Source organism: Neovison vison, chromosome 6, assembly GCF_020171115.1.
Source record: "Neovison vison isolate M4711 chromosome 6, ASM_NN_V1, whole genome shotgun sequence".
NCBI lineage: Eukaryota > Metazoa > Chordata > Mammalia > Carnivora > Mustelidae > Neogale > Neogale vison.
Window position 1 is genome coordinate 204,722,088 of NC_058096.1, and position 18,773 is coordinate 204,740,860.

An 18,773-nucleotide genomic window follows, 5' to 3' on the forward strand; every position below is an offset into this window, starting at 1 on the left:
TATTTGAGCGGCGGTCCCGGGCCGGGCGCTCAGAGCGCTTCGAGTCAGCGCGGCGGAGAGATCGCGGCGCGCAACCCGCAGAGGCGCTGCGGCCCGTGCAGCCCCGGAGGCCCCGCGCGAAGAAGGCGGAGGAGGCGGAGAGGCCGGATTGCCGCCCGCGCCCCCCCAACCCCGCCGCCGCCGCCGCCCCCCCCCCACCCGCGGCGCCGCATCTTGAATGGAAACATGGCGGTGCCGGCTCGGACCTGCGGCGCCTCTCGGCCCGGCCCGGCGCCCACTGCGCTCCCCTGGCCCGGCCGCGGCCCCCAGCCCGGCCCCGGCGCCCGCCGCCCGCCGTCCCGGCCCCCGCGCCCGCTCTTGCTGCTGTTGCCGCCGCTGCTGCTGCTACCGCTGCTCGCCGCCCCCGGCGCTTCTGCCTACAGCTTCCCCCAGCAACACACGTAAGTGGCCTCCCCGGCCGGCCGCGGGACCCCGGCCGAGCCCTGCGCGCCCCTCCGCCGCCCGGCCCGCGCCGGTCCCTCCCCGCGCCGGGGCGGGGGCGCTGGGTCCGGCTGCCTGCTGCGCCCGGGGACGGCGGCCCCAAGACCAGGGGGGCGGTTAGCCGCGTCCCAGGGCTTCTGGCGGCGTCGCGAAACTTCCCCGCGGTGCCCCTTATCCCCCCCCCAACCCCCTAACGGGGCAGAGCTAGATCTGCAAGCCTCGGGATGGGGTGGGGGGCTCCGAGTTTGCCAGCTGATTCCCCTGCCGCTGTCCGGGTGAGAGGGGGACCTGAGGTTGGGTGAGGGGGCGGCCAGCGACCCCTGCCCGGTAGAGTTGGAGCCGCGCGTCTGCCCCACGTTTCGTCCCCAGTGGGGGAACCCGGCGCTTTTGAGCCAGAGGTGGGGGACACCTCCACACCTGTCTTCATTGGCCTTTTCCTTTGACGGGAGGGACTGGATGCAGAGGAGGCAAGCACCTTCTTGTGACCAGTACCACAGAGGTGGTCAGTGTCCCTTGTTCTTGCCCCCTCACTCCGCCTGAGGGGAGTATCCCTTGGAGAGCCCAGTTGGGAGGTGAAGGTGCTGGGATGGAGGCAGAAAGTGAATGGCAGGGAGGGACCCCTGCGTCCTCTTGCTGCTGCTGCCAACGAGGGAATGGCATCTCGTGGCCCTGCCAGCTTCTGCTGGTTTTCATGGTCCTTTTTAGCCTCCTCTCCCTCCCCACGAACGCGCAAACTTGGGCATCCTCCGGTGAGCTTAGCCAGACGTGTCTGGGGCTCGGAGTGGGTATTCAGTGCATGTGGTCTTTAGGACAGCGGCTATTTCCGTGGGCACCCTACCCCAGACTTCTGTCAGTGCCCAGACTCCCCTCGCCACTGTGGCTTTGGGCTGTGGTGACCGCCTTGCTGTCTGTGTCTGTCTCCAGGTCTGTGGAGCTACCTGCCCCTGGAACCCTTCACCAGTAGCCAGGCCTGGGGTTTGGGAAATGAGTAGCTGGGCTGCTAGTGGCCAAGGGGAAGGTTCTGGCCTCAGGGAAGGGGGAGGCTGACTCTGCGTCATTAGACCATTTCTGCTCAAGGGTAGGAGCCCCTGGTTTTGCCTCAAAACCCGCCGACTCCAGCTTTTAGGTTCTCCCAGATGAGGGAAAAACAAACTCGGGAAAGGCACTGCTTTGAGTGTCTCTTCATCTCGTTGTTTCTTTTCTCACACAGCCTGGCTGTGCTCAGGCGGGTGATCAGTTGGCAAATTACAGGTGCCGCACGGACGTGTCCTCTGTCAACCGTCTGGATGTGTGTGTGTGTGTGTGTGTGTGTGTGTGTTGGGGGGTGTGCAGGGAGAGGAGAATCATATGGAAGTTCAGGGCTCGTGGGTGCGTTATTGTCTTTCATTTGCTGTGATGAAAATGGACTTCAACCACGATGTTTAAAAAGAGCAAAAGCATTATTTTTTTTGTTGTTCTTTTTTCCTCAAAGCCAAGCCACAATATTTTTTCCCTAGCCATTTCATAGCTACTCAAATGAAGGTTTAAATAGATGTGCCTTTTCACCTCTTCCCACCTCACCCCCCTCTCCTTGCAAACTGCAGTGGGCCAGATGGCCGTTGGGCCTGCATGGGTCTCAGTTGGAAGGACAGTGTGAGACCCTGACCAGAGTGGACACCTGTCACTCTGTCCCCAGCAAGAAGACGATGAGGCGGGTGTGATGGCAGCGGCACATTTCCAGCTGGACGCTCTTCTCTTGTCGATAGAGTTGGAGCTAATTTGAGGGTTTGGGACATGTCTCGCAGACCGTAATTAGAGAATGAGAGCGGGGGTGGGGTGGGGGTTGTGCGCTCTGAGGGTCCGGAGGGAAGTGACTAATGTGACGACGACACACTGGGTTTACCGTGACAGCCAGCGCCCTTCAGCTGCCCTGGTCCCGCAGATGCGGATGCCCATTGATCCTTGGAAGGAGGAAGGGGAGGGAATCGAGTGAGGGCCCCCACATGACCGTGGCTGACTGGAGCGGGGGCTTTTGTTGAACTCAAATGAAAGGCTGAGGCAGCTGCCGTGGGGCTGCCTTGCGGGTGGACAGCCTCCCGGAACTCTCCTGGGTCAGCGGCCAGGCTAGGACGAGACGTTGATACAGGTGGCTTTCTGAGCCTCAGCGTCTCGGCACTGGGGTGATGACCGCTCTGTGGAGAGGGCCCTAGGTGGGAAAATCATTTCCTCCTCCACGTCTGGCAGGGCCACAGGGCCCAGTTCTGCGAGCCCCTGGGTTTTAAGCCAGCGTGGGTTTGGGGTCCGGTGGCCATTATTTCTGTAATCGCTGTGGCAGCGTGGCTCTCCGCCCATCAGGCAAAGGGACCGAGGCAGCTGCTGGATCAAGGAGGACAGAGGAGTTGCCGTTGGATTGGGAACAGGGTTTTGGTGTTGGCTGCAGAGTCCCCCCCCACCCCACTTGGACCGAGATCAGGTTTTCAATCGAGGAGGCCACAGGAGCGAGGACATATGTGTGCACGTGTGCCCTCGTGTATTTGGGGGTGAAGTTGGGGGAGAAGGAGTCAGAGCACACTGTCCCTTTCACCTGCCTCACTGTTTCCAATTCCACTCCCTCCAGCCGTGGCCATGAATGGTGAAAGGCCACTGCTGCCCGCTGAGGGCAACTGCTTTGCCTCACCCTGCGTCTTTCTCCCGTCTGTCCTCTGGCCCCTCCCCAGCCCCCTTCTTGGGTCCCTCAGCTCCACTCCTTCTCCACTTCCTTGCCCAGCCTTCTCATTGCTCTGTGCCCACCCTGCCCGCCTCTCTTGTGGGACCTCTGTCTCGTTCTCTGGCATCCCTGGCTTTCTCTGATCCCCGCTCTGTGGGGCCCTGGCTGAGCTGCATGCCTGGCCGCACCCTCTTAGCCCCACTCTGCCCCATGATGGCGCTGGCCAGCACCTCTCTTCCTCTGGCAGGCCCGGTGGGGACCAGAGAGCGGCCTGAGGGGCCTGAACCCACCCAGGAGATTAATGACAGCTGGAGTACGTGCTCCTTTTCCTGAGTGCCCATGACGGGGCACGCGTCAGTCTAGCTACGGTTAATGGGGGGTGACGTGTGTCTGTCTGGGCCTCTGAGCCCGCGCCTTCACCTCCCTGTGACTCTCCCTATTAGAGGGAGGCAACATCACACATCTGGGTCCCCCCATCTCCCCAGTGACCTGCCGCAGCTCTTGCAGGAGGGAGGGGCTGAGGCCTCATAGCCTGCTGCTGCCACCCCTGGCATGCAGAGCTGCCAAGTGCTCGCGTCCTTCCCAGTGTGGAGCATCTGGGGAGACCCTTGGCTGCCATCCCCTCTGGGCCCCACCCATATTGGGCACCTCCTCCGGGCCAGCTATGTCAGAAGAGCCCCTGAGAAGGTGGGGGAACTGTTTTAAGATAAGTGAGTCTCACACTAGAGTCTCAGTCACACCAGTGTCCCCAAGGAGAGACTGACTCGCAAGTGGAGTGAGCTCTTCTACTCTCAGGGCCTCCTTTTCCCTCCTGCCAGTGTGCAGGTGGGCAGCACACGGCACCTCAGATGTGGATGGGCGGACCCTGCAGGCTCCCGGAGAAGGCAGCTTGCGCACATGCCGCGTGTCGGGCGTGTAGGCCCAGCAAGGCTCAAGCAATGGCCTCCAGAGCTGACCCCCTTGTTGGGGTGACCTTGCTTCAGTTTTTCCAACTGAGATGATAGAATCTGCTCAAGAGTCTGGGGGTGAGAATTCCTGTGAGGGGAATGTAGCCTCTAAACATTAGCAGCTGGCCCTAAGGCTGCAGCCTGGCAGGCCCCGACCCACCAGGCTTTCCACCCTGCTCCTGTGGGCTGAGCGCCTTCCTCTTTCCACTTTGCTGCTGCTATCCCCTCATCACTGTATGCTCTCCTCAGGGGTTTAAATACCTCTTTCAAGGTCTGACACCCACACCTTCTGGAGACCTCTGGGTTGTGCCCTTAGCTCAGACTATACCCACCCATGTGGTATATCAGCTCCTAGAGGACAGACACTGGGCCACTGCCCTCCGTCACTCCCTGAAGCCCATCTTGACTGTAGTGGGGAACATCACCAGGTTAATGGTGGGCCTCCCCTCAGTGAGCTCAGGCCAGACCCTTACCCACATCACTGCCTTGATCTCAGAACCTGTGCTCATGCCCATCCCAAAAATGAGGACGCTGAGACTCGGAAAGACGAAGGTCCTGCCCAAAGTCCCACAACTTCCAGAGGCAGGCCTGGAAGAGGACTAACCTGTTCGATGCTTAACATCCCTGCCAGGAGCTTGGGCACATCCAGGCAGCGGGCCCAGGAGGTTGGGGGTGGGGACCCAAAACCTGGGGCTTTGGAGGAAAATGAAGAGGCCCAAGACCTGTGAGGCACGCCCAGGTCTTCCAGCTGTAACCTTTCCTGCACTGTCCCTCTGTTCTCCTGGGTCTCAGGCAATCTGGAGGGGGCCTTCTTCCTTGCCACGGCTGTCCTGCCAGCCCACGTCCACGCCTTTCCACTTGTACACAGGTGATCCTGGGGCCCCCCACTCAGGTTTTCCTCTTCTCCAAGGCTTTGAGTCATAGACCAGGCCTGCCTGGCATGGAGGGGTGGGCAGGAGGGACTCCCGTCTTAAGATACCAAGGTGCCATCTCCCCCTCCAGATTCCAGTATGATTCCAGAGAGAAAGGGCGTGGGGGTGGTTAATGGAAACCTGAGTCTGGCTCCTCCAGTCCCTTGGCAGTTTCATTGGCCTTAAGGGGACTTCAGAGGACTCAGACCGCAGAGACCTTAGTAAGGTGTCCCTGCTATAAGGACAGGTGTGGCCTGGGGGACTAGGGTACTATGCAAGGGCCAGCTGGAGGTTTGGGAGTCAAGGTAGGTAGGCCTGTGACATAGGCCTATCTGGCTGGTACTGTTGTCTGGGAGGTGGGTGGGGGCTGGTCTCTTTCTCCTTCCCCTTCCGTACCCCCGGTCCTGCTGCTGTCCTTGCGGGCTTCTAGATTTAAGATCTGCCTCAGGAGCTAGTGACCTGTGCCTTGAAGTGAGTGAGCTCAGGGCCTCAGGCAGGGGTGGGGGTGGGGGTGGAGCACCAGGGTCTGGGGTACCGTGAAGGCAGGGGGTGGCTTTCCACTGCTGGCTGCAATCCCTCCAGCCAACTGAGGAGCTTCTGTTCATGTCAGGGTGGGTTTGTTTTTTTTTTTTTTTTCCTCCTCTGGTGCCTACTGTCTAAACAAGAAGCTACAGAATCAATATTCGTATTCCCAGAGGGAGGTGTATGTGTGGTTTTTGCTTTTTTTCTTTTCCCTTCCTCTCTTGTCCTGTGTAACCTGAAGAGCCTTTTGAGCTGCCTGTGGCTAAGGTTGGGGGGGTGGTTGGCAGTGCAAGTGACCACCAATGGATTGGGATGCCCCTGGGGGGCTTACACATTCCCCACGGGGATCTCTTAGAGCTACCGTATGGGAGTCAAGGATGCTGTAATTCAGGCCCACACAGTCTGAGCCCGACTTTCTGCAGGCATGACCTGGGGGCTTGGCTCCATCTAGTAATGCCCAGCCATAGGTTTGTTGTCCCTGGGCCTGATCCTGCTCGCAGGCCACCTAGTCCTTCTCCCGTCTGAGCTGGGCCCCCTCCTTCTGGGGCTGGTCCTGTTCACAATGGCTTGTGAACAGGACCACTCTTTGGGCAGGACCACTCTGGCCACTGCTGGCGCTGGTGCCTAAGCTTGTGAGGGATGGGACCCCACAGACCAGGAGACCCTGTCTAGCAGGGCTTAGGTGAGGGGACTCTCCCCATGGAGGACCTGAGGGGCCTTGCCTTGGGTTAGCCTGGTCCTGGGGGGCCTCTGTCAAAGGCAGTTCCAGCCCAATCCTGGGTAGCTGGCAGAGTGGTGACCTTGGACAAGGCCCCTCCTCCCCCTGGGCCTCAGTTTCCTCTCTTCCAGGCTCTTCAGACTCTGACATTCCAGTAGCCTGAGAAGATGGGTTCAGGGTCATCCCGTTCCTCTTCCCAGCACTTTAGCCACAGAGTGAGGCCTGACCCCCAGCCCAGCTAGACCCCACCTCCGCCAGTGTGAAGAGCCTGTGCCTCCCTTACTGGCCCCAGGCCACACTTTGGGTGTCTTGACGCTGCTTCTCAGACTGACCCACTTTGAGCTCTAATCAACCTAATTGTTTAGCAGAGAGGGAGGGCAAGGGAAGTCTTTCCTGCTGATCATTAACGAACTCTTCCCACCTTGGCAATGACTCTGTTAAAGGAAGGGGAAAAGAGTGGTGAGAAGAGGGAGGAGTCATCCCCGCTGCCTCTCTTCCCGGCCCTCTGTAGACAGCGGGTCCCTGGCTCCCACCTCGATGCCTCCCTTCCCTGCTGGCCACATCTTTCTGAATGAGGGCCCTGCTTAGAGCACACCCACCTCTCAGCAGCTGTGTGACCTTGGGAACATCCTTAGCCTCTCTGGATCTTGGGGCCTTCTCTGTAAAATAGGGTTCCCTCGTGCGTACTGCCTCACAGGGCTGGGCTATGAAAGGTCCTGAGGGATGGGCCTGGCCCCTGCCCGATAAGGGCATGTGGATCCTGACTCAGTCTGTGAGGGGTCTTAGTCCAGCCAAGTCTGCACTCCAAGTGCCGGGCACCTCTCCCATCACCCGCAACAGCCGCAGCGTGTCTGGGCCCTACTGGCACCCAAGACTCAGCTGTGGTTCCCACATCTCTGCTCCTGTGCTTGGCCCTTGCCTTGGCCTGTGTGTGGAAGTATCTGAGTGTGTTCGTGTGTATGTGTGTGTGTGTGTGATTTGTGTGCTAATGTGTTAGCTGTGTTCATGTGAATGCACACTTGTGTGAATGTCCATGTGCATACGAAGATGAGCTTGTGTGGGGGGGTGTGCACGTGTGCCCTTGTGTGCGCCGCTTGTGCATTATTTGTGCACATGCGTGTGGGGGTGTGTGTGTGCACATGCTCACACATACACATAGGGGTAGGTGCATGTGCACATGAGTGCAGATGTGGGTGTGGCCTTGTGTATGCATGCACATCCGTGTGTGCAGGCAGATGTGGGGTTTATCTCTCTGTCCCCAGAATGTGCTCTTGGTGCCCACCTCCTGCACCTGCCTTTGAAGTTAATGCCAGAGCTCAGCTGGGCAAACGCTGGCAGTGGGGACTAAAGAAGCCGGATTGTTAGGACCAGTGTTTTGCAAACTTATGTCAGGAACAGCCCGAGTTAAGGCTGATCTGGAAAGTTTGATCATCTACCAACTGGCTCGATGACAGTCTGTGAAGGAAACATACAGGCTGCATCCTTGTAATTCAAATTTTTGCAAATTGAATGATATTTAGATACACTGGAGGACTTGGGACTCAGAGAAGTTTGGTGAGCCTTTTATAAAGTGAAGCATCTTTGCAAACAGCCCTTCCCTTGGGAATCTGAGGGGGTGAGCATGGAGTTCAGGGTGCAGGGAGAATGGAAACCCTTGCTGTGTGACCTGGCATTTTTCCCCCTCTTGGAGTGGGTTCTTCTCATTTGCACACCAAGGGAGGGAGACTGGCATCCCTTGGAGCATGTGCTGTAGGTTTGGGCTTCTTCCCCCCCCCCCAAGGAAGATATTTGTGCAATCAGTTACAGGCACGATTTGGGGTACAAGAGCTTGATGATCCCCACACAGTCCTCTATTTAGGGCACCTCCCACGAAGTCTCTTCCTTTCAAGGATGAATTTTTGTCTACTGGGTCTTCATAAACACTCAGTCTGGGTGCCAGCCCTCAGGGCTGTTGTGCACCCAGCTGAGCTCTGGCCCTGATCTGGTGGGGTGTGGCAGCTGAGAACTGTAAGTTTTGTTCTCCTGGCATTCTCAGGGCCCGTGCATTATCCGTATTGGGGTGGCCTAGTGTCCTCTGCATTTTGGGAGGGGGCTTCTGCAAAGAGCAGAAGTGGCTGAGAAGGGCCCTGGAGGCTACAAGACCAGTGAGGGTTCCTGGGGGCAGGGTGCCTGGGCGGGACCATCTCCTTGGGCGGTATGGGCCTTGCATGGTTGCCTGTCTTGGCAAGGACGTATCCCAACCACAGAAGCCCCTGGGGACCCAGATACTGCCATTGTAAGACAAGGAAACTGATGTCTGAGGTGGCAGAGAGGAGCCCTCTGGCCCCACATGCCTTCTGGAGGACAGGGCCCCGTCCCCAGTGCTCAATACAGGTGGCTCAAAGAATGACCCCAGCTTAGCTGTCCTTGCACTATGACATGCAACTGGTTCTTGTAATAAAAATGTCCCTGGAGGGGCGCCCAGGTGGCTCAGTCAGTTGAGCATCCATTTCTTTTTTTTTAAAGATTTTATTTATTTCTTTGACAGAGAGACAATGAGAGAGGGAACACAAGCAGGGGGAGTGGGAGAGGGAGAAGCAGGCTTCCTGCTGATCAGGGAGCCCGACACGGGGCTCGATCCCAGGCACCCCAAGCATTCAGTTCTCAATTTTGGCTCAGGTCATGGTCTCAAGGCCATGAGATGGAGCCCTGAGTCAGGCTCCACACTGGACGTGGAGCCTGCATAAGATTCTTTATCTTCCTCTGCCCTCTTACCCCCGGTTCTCTCTCTCCCTGTCCAAAAAATAAGAAAATAAAACCCCTGACATGAGATGCAGGAGCAATTTGAGGCCTCCTTTGGCAAGTCCTGTAGAGCAAGGTGCCTGGGTGGCTGGAGGCCTCGGCTCCTGGTCTCCCTCTGGGACAGACGTTGGGGCCTCCCTGCCGGTTTAGAGTCAGCAAGGCTTCCAGGGTACCCTCAGAAGGGACCGCTTTGTCCCCAGGTGGGCAAGAACGGCCTGATGTATTCCTGTGATGGGTAGAGGCTGCTGGTCGACTCTGAGCTTCCAGCCTGACGTGGCATTTTAGCAGTGATAACTTCTCTCTGCAGCCCCGTGTTCTTTGCCTGCCGGCGCCGCCTAAAATGCTGCGTTTGAAGCCTTAAAGGTCAGGCCTGGTGCCGCTACCAGTTCCAACAAACAAACAACAAAACAACCCACCTCAGCCCTGCCCGGAGCTTCATTTATTAGAAAAGAGAAAGAAGCAGACGAAACAGGCTTCGGTGCTGAGGTTGTCACAGATGGACATTGTTTGTTTCCCCCTGTGAGCTAAGGTGAGGGTGGGTTTGGAGGGAACCTGAAGTCTTCCCCTCTTTCCCTGGACCCCCTAGGCACGCTGCAGTGTCTTCTTCTGAGGGGTAGCGATGACCTTGCACCCCGGAAGCCTACCGTGGGCACAGCCCCACCTCCCAGGCTAGAACTGGAGGCCCTGCCTAGGCTGGCCCTGGGCTCTGGCCACTAGCCCTGTGACCCTCCAGGCTCTAGCCAGGCCCAGCCACTTGCAGGTCCTAGTAGGAGCACTGGCTTTTGTACCTTTTGGTCTTTGCTCATCCTATCCCTCTATCAGGCCAGCCTGCTTAGCCCAAGTTCCAAGGCAAAGAGCCTTCTGACCAATGGCCTCCTCTGGCTCCCTACCCCCGTGGGCCTTTCCGACAACCCTATGCCCAGTGCATAGGGGCTTCCAGGAGTAGGCATTGAGCTGACAACTACCCCTACAAAAGGGGAGTCTGAAGAGTATATTTGGCTGCAAGGAAAAGAGGCAGTTTTTGCATATACCATGGCAAACACAGCATGAAGATTTTTTCATCATGGTTAGTCTCTTTATCCTTTGACAGGGAGCCCAGAGGTGGGTGAGTGGAGGCTGTCATTGAGGACCAAGTCCACACCTGCACTCTGCCTGTCTGGCCTCACTTTTAGTGGGGCTGTCTGTTCTTGGCTGACTCCCCTCATGGCAACATGATGGCTGCCATAGCTCCGGGCATCACAGGTACCAGACAACAGGGGTAAAGGGGATACTGGGTTCCTCTTAAGAGGTTGGGAAACCTGGCTCAGAAGCCCCTAGCCAACTTCCCCTCATACCTTATTGGTTAGCAGTGGGTCACATGTCCACTGTCAACCAATCACTGGTGATAGGAAAAGTGCATTGTGATTGGCTCTGGCTAATCAGGATTTACCCTTGAGCAAAGGATAGGGTCACCTTGAGGCTGGAGGCAGGAGAGATTCTTAGAGACTTGGGTTTTGTTAGCAAGAAGCAGAGAGTAATAGAGAATAGGAAGGCAATTTTTGCTGCAGGATGAGGCCAGAGGGCTGAACATGGGGTAGGGGTGAGGAAGAAGGTGGGAGGGGAAGGGAAGGAGGAGGGTATCCATGCTAAAGGAAGCATTTGTTAGGGACTTGGTTATTTTAAATACATCATTTAACTACATCACTATGAGCTGGGCACTGGGTGATGTATTTCACATATCCTATAGAGTGAGATCAGTCCATTTTTTTTTTTAAAGATTTTATTTATTTATTTGAGAGAGAGACAGTGAGAGAGAACATGAGTGAGGAGAAGGTCAGAGAGAGAAGCAGACTCCCCGTGGAGCTGGGAGTCCGATGCGGGACTCGATCCCGGGACTCCGGGAGCATGACCCGAGCCGAAGGCAGTTGTCCAACCAACTGAGCCACCCAGGCGTCCCCCTATCTGGGTGATTTCAGCATCACTCAGCCCTGCTGAACCTCAATTCTTCCTGTCTGTGAAATGGGAATAAAAATGGACTGATCTCTCTTGGATGGGAGATCAGTCCATTTTTATTCCCATTTCACAGACAGGAAGAATTGAGGTTCAGCAGGGCTGAGTGATGCTGAAATCACCCAGATAGTGGTGGAAGCAGGATTCATACCCCAGTACTCAGGTCTGAGCACCCAGCCACAGCCTCATGTGGCTACAGCCCACCTCCTCCAGGCAGTCCCCTGACCACAGGTCCCTCGAGGTGCTCCCACACTCCTGTGCCCTTCCATCACAGCTGTTCCTCCTTAAGCACTGCCTCTTTTATCAGGCTGAGTTCCTTAGAGCATGGTTTCACAGGGTGCTGGGGCACCCCTTGGGTCCTTGGAGCCGGTGAGCGAACTGAGAAGATGCAGACAGAGGCCATGTCCTACTGCTGCAGAGCTGAGGAAGTGACCCATGGACATAGCCAAGGGGAGGGCCTGAACTTGGCTGGGAGCTGCCTGTGAGACTTGGTTCTCGTCTTGGGTGGGGGCAGCTGCAGTGTGGGTGTACTTGTGTGTTTGCTTACTACAGAGAGCACTGGCGTGTCATTGGTTGGCTCCTCTGATAGATGTGACATGATCCATGCTCCATCGAGGCCGCATTCTCATGACCTTGCCCCTGGCCCTTCCTGTTATTCTCTGACCTCTGTTCTCTGCACCGATCGTGGGTCCAGGTTGGCCACAATGTCCAGTGGTTAGTCAACCAAGGGCACAGGTCTTAGGAGAAGCCCTGAGCTCTGTCTTGCCTCTAGGTCGGGTGCCCATCTGGCTGCTGCTCCCCACCTGTCACATGAGGGATGGGGCTCTCTGGAGCTGGACTTTACTGGCACAGCTATGAGTCCTCCAGACCAAGACAGGCCTTCTCTGATCTGAGTCTCCTTCTGAGGCCTTCTCCCATTAGCTGGTGGAAGCTGAGGGTACTGTGGCCACCGGTGCATAAACAGAGTGGGGGAGCAGGGAAGTCTAGGTTCACTCCCCATTCTCCCACCACTACACCCTTCACCCTCCATCTTCCAACCAGCTCCACGGCCCACCCCCACCCCTAACGGTGCCTAGATTTACCCGTGGGAGACTCAGAGGGAGGGAGGCAGACAGGCAGCAAGGTCAAGTATTTAAACCAGACCTTGGCTGCTTCAGTCCCCAGAAATCTCAGGGACTTGTGGTGTAGGGACTGGGCCTCCCCTTGCCCTTCCTCCCTCTGCTAGTGTCCTACCCCACCGTAGTCTTGGCCTGTGTCCAGCTCACTGTGGAAATCTGGGTAAGCCACCTGCCCTCCTCCTCTGAGCCTCAGTATCCTCATTATTCCCAGGACCCTCCAGATTGATGGGTCCTTCTTCAGCTGAGGACGATGCTCTCCTGCTACTTCATCTGTGTAGATCTCATCTCTGTCTTACCCTGTAAGCTGGTGCTATGGCCCACAGACAAGGGGCTGCTTCTGATGGGCCCAGGAGTGGATCTCTGCCCTTGGGACTGAGTACCCATGAGGACAGTGCTCATCGTTTTCCGCAGGGGCTTAACAAGCACCTACTAAGCATTAAGTGCAGACTAAGACAGGGAGTGGTTGCAAAGGGCCTTGCCAGCTCCAGGAAGGATCTGCCTGTGGTCCAGCTGACCTCTGCGTGTCCCGGAGTGACTGACTGGGTCACTGTTTCCTGAAGCCTCCCCTGACTTCTCCACGTAGGTTAGAGGCTTCCTGGGCTGCCCGAAGGCTCCCTCATTCTTGTCTCGCTGTAGACCTTGCTGCCTGCCCTTCAACGCTGTGGGCCTGGGAGAGACAACAGCAGGGGCCACCTGTCCTTGGCTGGAGCTCCAGTCTCACACATACCAAGTGCTCAGTAAATGTTCACTGAACAGAGTCTGCACAGGTGTCTGAAGGCCGAGCTGGTTGTCTTTGGAAGCAGGAGTAACTTTTACACGGTCTGGGACGGGGCCGCCATATGGGCCTGGCTTTGCTGGTGGCATAAGGCAAAGGCCATTGCACACACTCTCCTGTGGCTTTAACAAGGTATTGCCCCAGCCCAGGGGCTGACTCCAAGGTCTCCCCTTAGGGGAGAGGGGGCCATGGTGTCCCCTTAGGGGAGAGGGGGCCATGGGACTATGTTATTTAATTGGGTTGGGGCAGGGCCTAGGGATCAATATCTTCCAGAGCCACCCAGGTGAGTGAAGGTAGAGAAGCGTGGAATCAGGAAAATAAACACAGAACCCCCGCTTTGTCCCCGTCTAGCAAGGGGTGCTGAGGCTTCAAGGCAGGGCAGGTGGGGGCTGACATACTGGTTCTGGGGAGTCTCCTGGTTGTGGTCCCTGTGGAAGCCAGCTGTTCCCAGATGCCTGTGCACGTGGCCAGTGGCCTGTCCTAGGGAGATCAACCAGGCCCCCTCAGCCGGCCTGACTGCGCCTCTGCTGACACTTGCTCTCACCCCATCTTCCCTGCTGACCCTGCCACAGCCTGCCCATGTCCCAGGACCCGCCTCCTGGCTCCCGACCACCCCTTTCTTCTCAGCTGTGTGCCGAGCCTGCTCTCTGGGAGCTCACCTTCTGTGGGGGAGAGTGCCAGGAAAGAAGAAATGGAAGAAAGGCTGAATAAATAATAACTATGCCTGGCTGGTGCTCCAAGAGGCATTCAAAAGACATCCAAGAGACACTGACTCTGGTAGTGGAGGGGGGAGGGGGCGCAGGGCTTGTCCTCTAGATGGGGTCCTGACAGGCCTTCTTGGGGTCCCTGCCATTCCCATGGCCCTGGGTCTCCCCCAGTCAGGGCTGTAGAGGCCTGGGGAAACCACTCAGACCCACTTTCCTCCGAGACAAGGCTACTGATGGGGGGACAAGGACAAGAGGTGTGGGTAGGGAAGGGGGGTGGGGGAGCTTGCCCCTTCGGACCCAGTGTCCAAAGTTTCAGATGGGCTCCATCCCCGCCTGCTGGCACATTCCTGCTGCGCCCCTGGACAGTGCCGCGTAACCCCCAGGACACCGAGCTATGCACAGCTCATGACCGGGGCCCTGGCACAGAGCAGCTGGTGAGGGGTGGCAGGGAACAATCCCAGAGGCTGTTAAGCGGGGTGATTTACATGGTTCCCGAGCCTGCGCCGGGGGAAATAAATTTCACAGGTGATTTCCAGATTGGTGGCGTATGGAGGCCGTTACTCAAACATGGAGAAGGGTGGGGACTCCCTGGGGCTTCCAGAGGGACCCAGAGCCATGGGCTCTGCTGGCCTTGCTGTGCCTGCCTGCTGCCTTCTAGAAAACCTGGTCCAGGGCATGGAGATTGAGGAGGGGAGGAGCTGTGGGTCATAAACAGAGTCCCATACATGGCCTTGTTTGAGTCAGATTGTGCCTCAGTTTCCTAATCTTTAAAATGGGACCATATTTCCTATATTTTGTAGTGTGAGGTTGGAGCCTCTGGTCTTGTACCCAACACATTTTGAGCACCAGCTATGTGCCTGGCCCTGACTCAAGAGAGGGTGTTTTAATAACAACATCTGTGTCAGAAATATCAGGAAAATTGTGAACGCTTTGCACTTGCGGGCACCTCTGGCTGGAGTGACAGCAGGAGGATTTTACTGCTGGAGCCTCATCTGGCCCGTGCAGACAGTAATACTGTCCCCAACCTCTGATGTGCAATGGGCTGAGGCTCAGGGGGGATCGAGGGGCGGGGGTCCAGGTCACAAGGTACAAAGCATGAGGCAGTGGTGGAAGGCCCAGGGCAGGAGGCCCTGCACCATGTCCCGGTTGTAATGGCGACCGGGTGGTCCTGAGTGAATGAGTAAATGGAATTTGTTCCTGGGAGACTGAGCACTTCCCCACCAGTCTGTCCCCCTTTCTCCCCTGTCCAGAGGGCCTTCCCTGGGTGCTTCTGCACCCATGCAGCCCAGAGCCCACCTTTCCCAGAGGGAGTGCTCACAGAGGGTGGGGGCTGAGCGTTCAGCAACCCCCCCTGCAGGGCAAGTAGTAGGTAACCTTGTGTGAAACAAAATTTGCACAGTTGACCGGCAGCCACTCTGAGCCCTGCTTTTCTCATCCGAGAAGTGGGGAGAGGCAACCCGCCCCTTTCTCACAGACTGGCCCTGGGTGCCTGTGAAACATAGGGCAGATACCCTGACAGGGGTGGCCCGCAAGTCAGCACAAGGGGGACACAAGGGCCTGCTCTGCTCACCTCCCCGCTGTCGGGAGCCCACCACCCTGCCCCCTTCAGCACGTGGCGGTGCTCCCCCGTGTACTTGAGGTTGGAGTTCTGTGGAACTCCGTGTGGAAGAGCAGCCTGCCATGATGCCCATGCTGGGTCTGCGTGTTCACAGCACATCACCGTGGGCTGGGCTCGCCTTGCTGCTGGGCCTGGCATGTGCTGCCCGCTCTGTCTGGAGTGCCAGCCAGCTCTGCAGCACTCCCTTCACCTGGCCAGCCCCTGAGGGTGGGTCAGGCACCTTGGCCTGCATGCCACCCCTCAAGGCTCACTAGACCCCCTTCTCTTTGCTCATCGGGTCTGAATCAGAGCAGACATCTGTTCTGCCTGAATTCTAAGCTCTGGAGAGCAGGCTAGCACCTGCCCTGACCCCCATTGTATCTCTTCCTGGTACCCCGCCTGCAGTCTGGCCTAGTAATCATGTGAATGAATGAATGAATGAATGAACGAACGAATAGTGAGCAAGCCAGTGGGGAATTTGCAGAAGGTGGGAGACATCTGCCCAGTATTGTTATCCGGGACAAGCCCTGTGGGCTTTGTTCTCCCCAGGCCAGCCCCAATGACGATTCAGGCTCACCAGGCGGAGTGGCTCCTCTTGGCCTGGCTGCCACACTAGGGCTCCTTGGAAGGAGGCGCTGCTGCTGAGCTGGCCCCAGAGTCCCCCTCCTTGTGGGAGTCAGCCTTGGATCCCCCACAGCACAGCCCACAGAGAGGATTTGCATTGCTAAAAGATTCACCACAGAGCACCTGAGAGTAACCAGCCCAAAGCGTGTCAAGGCGGGTCGAGCACTCCCATTCGATTTACATGGGGCTCTGAGAAGCCAGGCGCCAGTGAGAAGCAAATCCCAGAGGAGGTGGGCATTCCCCCCCCAACCACCAACTTAGTCCAGGCTTCCCAAGATGGGATTTGGCGCGGGGAGGGACTTGGGCTCCTCACTGCCGAGACATGCCTGCAGTAGGGCAGCTCTGGTGGGGTACAAGGAAGAACTTCCCAATTACACCCAGCTCTGGCTTGCTTGGGGAGGCAGCAGGGTCCCAGATGTAAGGACGGGCCCCTTCTCAGAGCTGAAAACAGTCATAAATGGGGGCTGGCCCTTATCCTCACCCTATTTCCTACTTTAGATCTTGGCCATTGGCATCCACCTTGGAATTAGGAAGGTGCTAGACTAAGACAGGGCCTGGGCTCTGAACCCATACTTTGCTGGGTTCAAATTCTGGTTCAGCACAGACTGGCTTTGTGGCCTTGGGTGTGTTACTTCACCCACTGAGCTTCAGAGTCCTCATCCGTGAAACAGGCCTGGATTGGTCCCCACCTAGCCAAGGGTGCTGTGTGACGTCATCACACAGGAATTGCGCACAGAGCACCCAGCATCCTTGGTCCTTGGTCCTTTTCTTGGTGCTCTGCCACCTGTGGAAGTTGGAAGCCCTTTCCCAGCCCTGCTCTGCAGCCTTTTTCCCACTGCTAAGGTAGGTGAACGGGATAAGGGCCAGTCTGGTGAGGGGGAGATGTTTAATTAAATCTATCTGTAGGCACTTCCAGAAGACTCTTCTTTGCCAGACCGTAAGCTAAGTTCTGCAGGGAACTTGGTGATGGGACCAGGCTATAGTACCAAATTAAGGCAAGGGTCCATGAGGTAGGGTAAGGACTATGGATTTGAAAGGAGGTAGGGGAAATCCAGGAAGACTTCCTGGTGGAGGTCACTTGGTAGAGGTGTGTCAAGGCCAGAGAATAAAGCTGGCCCTGATAGGTTGGGTTTTGGTCTTTGCTCCACCTCTTCTCTGTACCTGGGTGTGCTCCGGGGGCCTGCCAGCTTCCATGGGGGGAATCTCTGCCCTGAGGAGGAACTGAGGACCCTGAGTAGGGGGGGCTCTCTGTTTTCCTCAAGGCAGGAGGCCATGTCGAGGATGCACACAGAGGACGGCTATTTGTGGCTCAGCGAGGATTTGACTCATGCTGGGGGGCGGGGAGGATGTGCAGGAGGGGAGATAGGGACATGTGAATCACAGAATCAGACTGAAGTAGTCGGTGACACATGGAGAGAGCCTCCTTTGCCGCCTCTAGTCAGGCTGCAGCTATTGCTGTAGGGCGGGGACCAGCGTTTGGGGCTCCTGGATCCCTCCGTGACTCACCTGGTGACCTCTACCGGTGCCACAGCCCTTCCGTGCACTTCCCGAGACGAGGCTTGGGCATGGCTCCCCCACCAGAGCACAGGGCTCAGCACGGGGACTGTGTCAGTATACCCATCTCCTAAACCTCAGTTTACCCATTTGCTACATGGGCCTGGGTAGGGGTTACCTTCCCATTGTGCCCGATTTCCTGGGAATTATCCTGGGATGAGAAGCAGGTGCTACAACCCAAAAATGGCCATGATCTGTACCAGTAACTAGGGCAGGTGGCTCCTGGCCTGGGGAGCAGACGGCGGATCCTGGACAGAGCGGCTGGCAGATACCCCATGTCCTTGGCCTAGACCCTTTGCTTTGTTCTGGGGAGGCCTCAGCTGGTTCATGAACTCCTCCTTGCTCCTTGCTTCGTCCCAGCTCTAGTCTGTGGGGAAATGCACAAATGATGATATCTGGGTGTTGGTACCTTTTGGAGACCCATGATGCTGTCCCCCCAGGGGAACCAAGGTGTTGATCCTGCTGCCACAGCAGTCTGAACACCACAACTCCATCTGTCCATAGATGAGAAACTGAGGCACAGAGACAGGAGTGGGTGAGCCTGCACAAAGCCATGGACTCAGGCCCCAGGAACCAGAATTCAAGTGTGCAGAAGAAGGCAGCATGGGGCAGGGTGGGTGGAGGTGCTGGGCGCCCCCAGATGGCACAGGGAGATGAAGCTACACGGAAGACAGCCCAGGTCTGGCTTACTTCTTCTCCGCACTTTCTTCTTGCTTCCTGGAAAAATTGGCCTGCTCCAGCACCCAGCCCTTCTGGGAGAGCCATGAATTATGCACAGAAGCCACAGGCCCAGTCCTGGGCAGGCCCATCATAAATGAGCTTTAATAATTCATAGGGAGAGGAGCCAGGGAAAGGGAGGGCCTCCTGGGCCAGCCCTGGGGCAGCCTCTGCGCTTCCAGCCCCTCTGCAGGCATCCGCTGCCCAGCCCACCTGCCTGCTCCTGAGCGGGCCTCACGCCAGCTAGGGCAGGATGGTGGGGAGGTCACTCCAACTCTGGGGGCCACTGCCACTCAGCAACTGGCCTGTTCTTCCAGGCCAAAGAGCAGGAGGTGCCTCTCTCTAGGAGGGCAGGAGACAAAAGAGAGGAGGTCTGGTGGAATGCTAGCTAAAACAGTAACCCCAGGGAGCATGTGGGGATCCCGTTGCTGAGGTAGGGGATGGGGGGAGCGCAACTAAAAGTGGGGTGAGGAAGTGGATTTCACCAAGCAGGTGAGGCATGGGCAGAGACCTGAAGGGGGTTAGAAGGGGACCTCCTGGACTTCTGAGGAAAGAGCAGTCCAGGTGGAGGGAACAGAATGTGTGAAGGCCTGTGCACAGAGTATGGGAGTATATTCAAGCCCCAGTGAGGAGGCCAGTGTGGCCTG

At 57.3% G+C, this 18,773-nt stretch overlaps 1 protein-coding gene across 2 annotated transcripts in view; it reads left to right on the top strand.

Annotated features, from left to right (window-relative positions):
- The first annotated feature begins 225 nt into the window (after positions 1-225).
- CACNA2D2 (calcium voltage-gated channel auxiliary subunit alpha2delta 2) overlaps positions 226-18,773 on the top strand; it is a 139,365-nt gene continuing 120,817 nt past the window's right edge. For both annotated transcript variants that reach the window (XM_044253504.1, XM_044253505.1), the window contains exon 1: positions 226-440. In XM_044253504.1, the coding sequence (XP_044109439.1) occupies positions 226-440 (215 nt within the window). The remainder of the gene's footprint in view (positions 441-18,773) is intronic.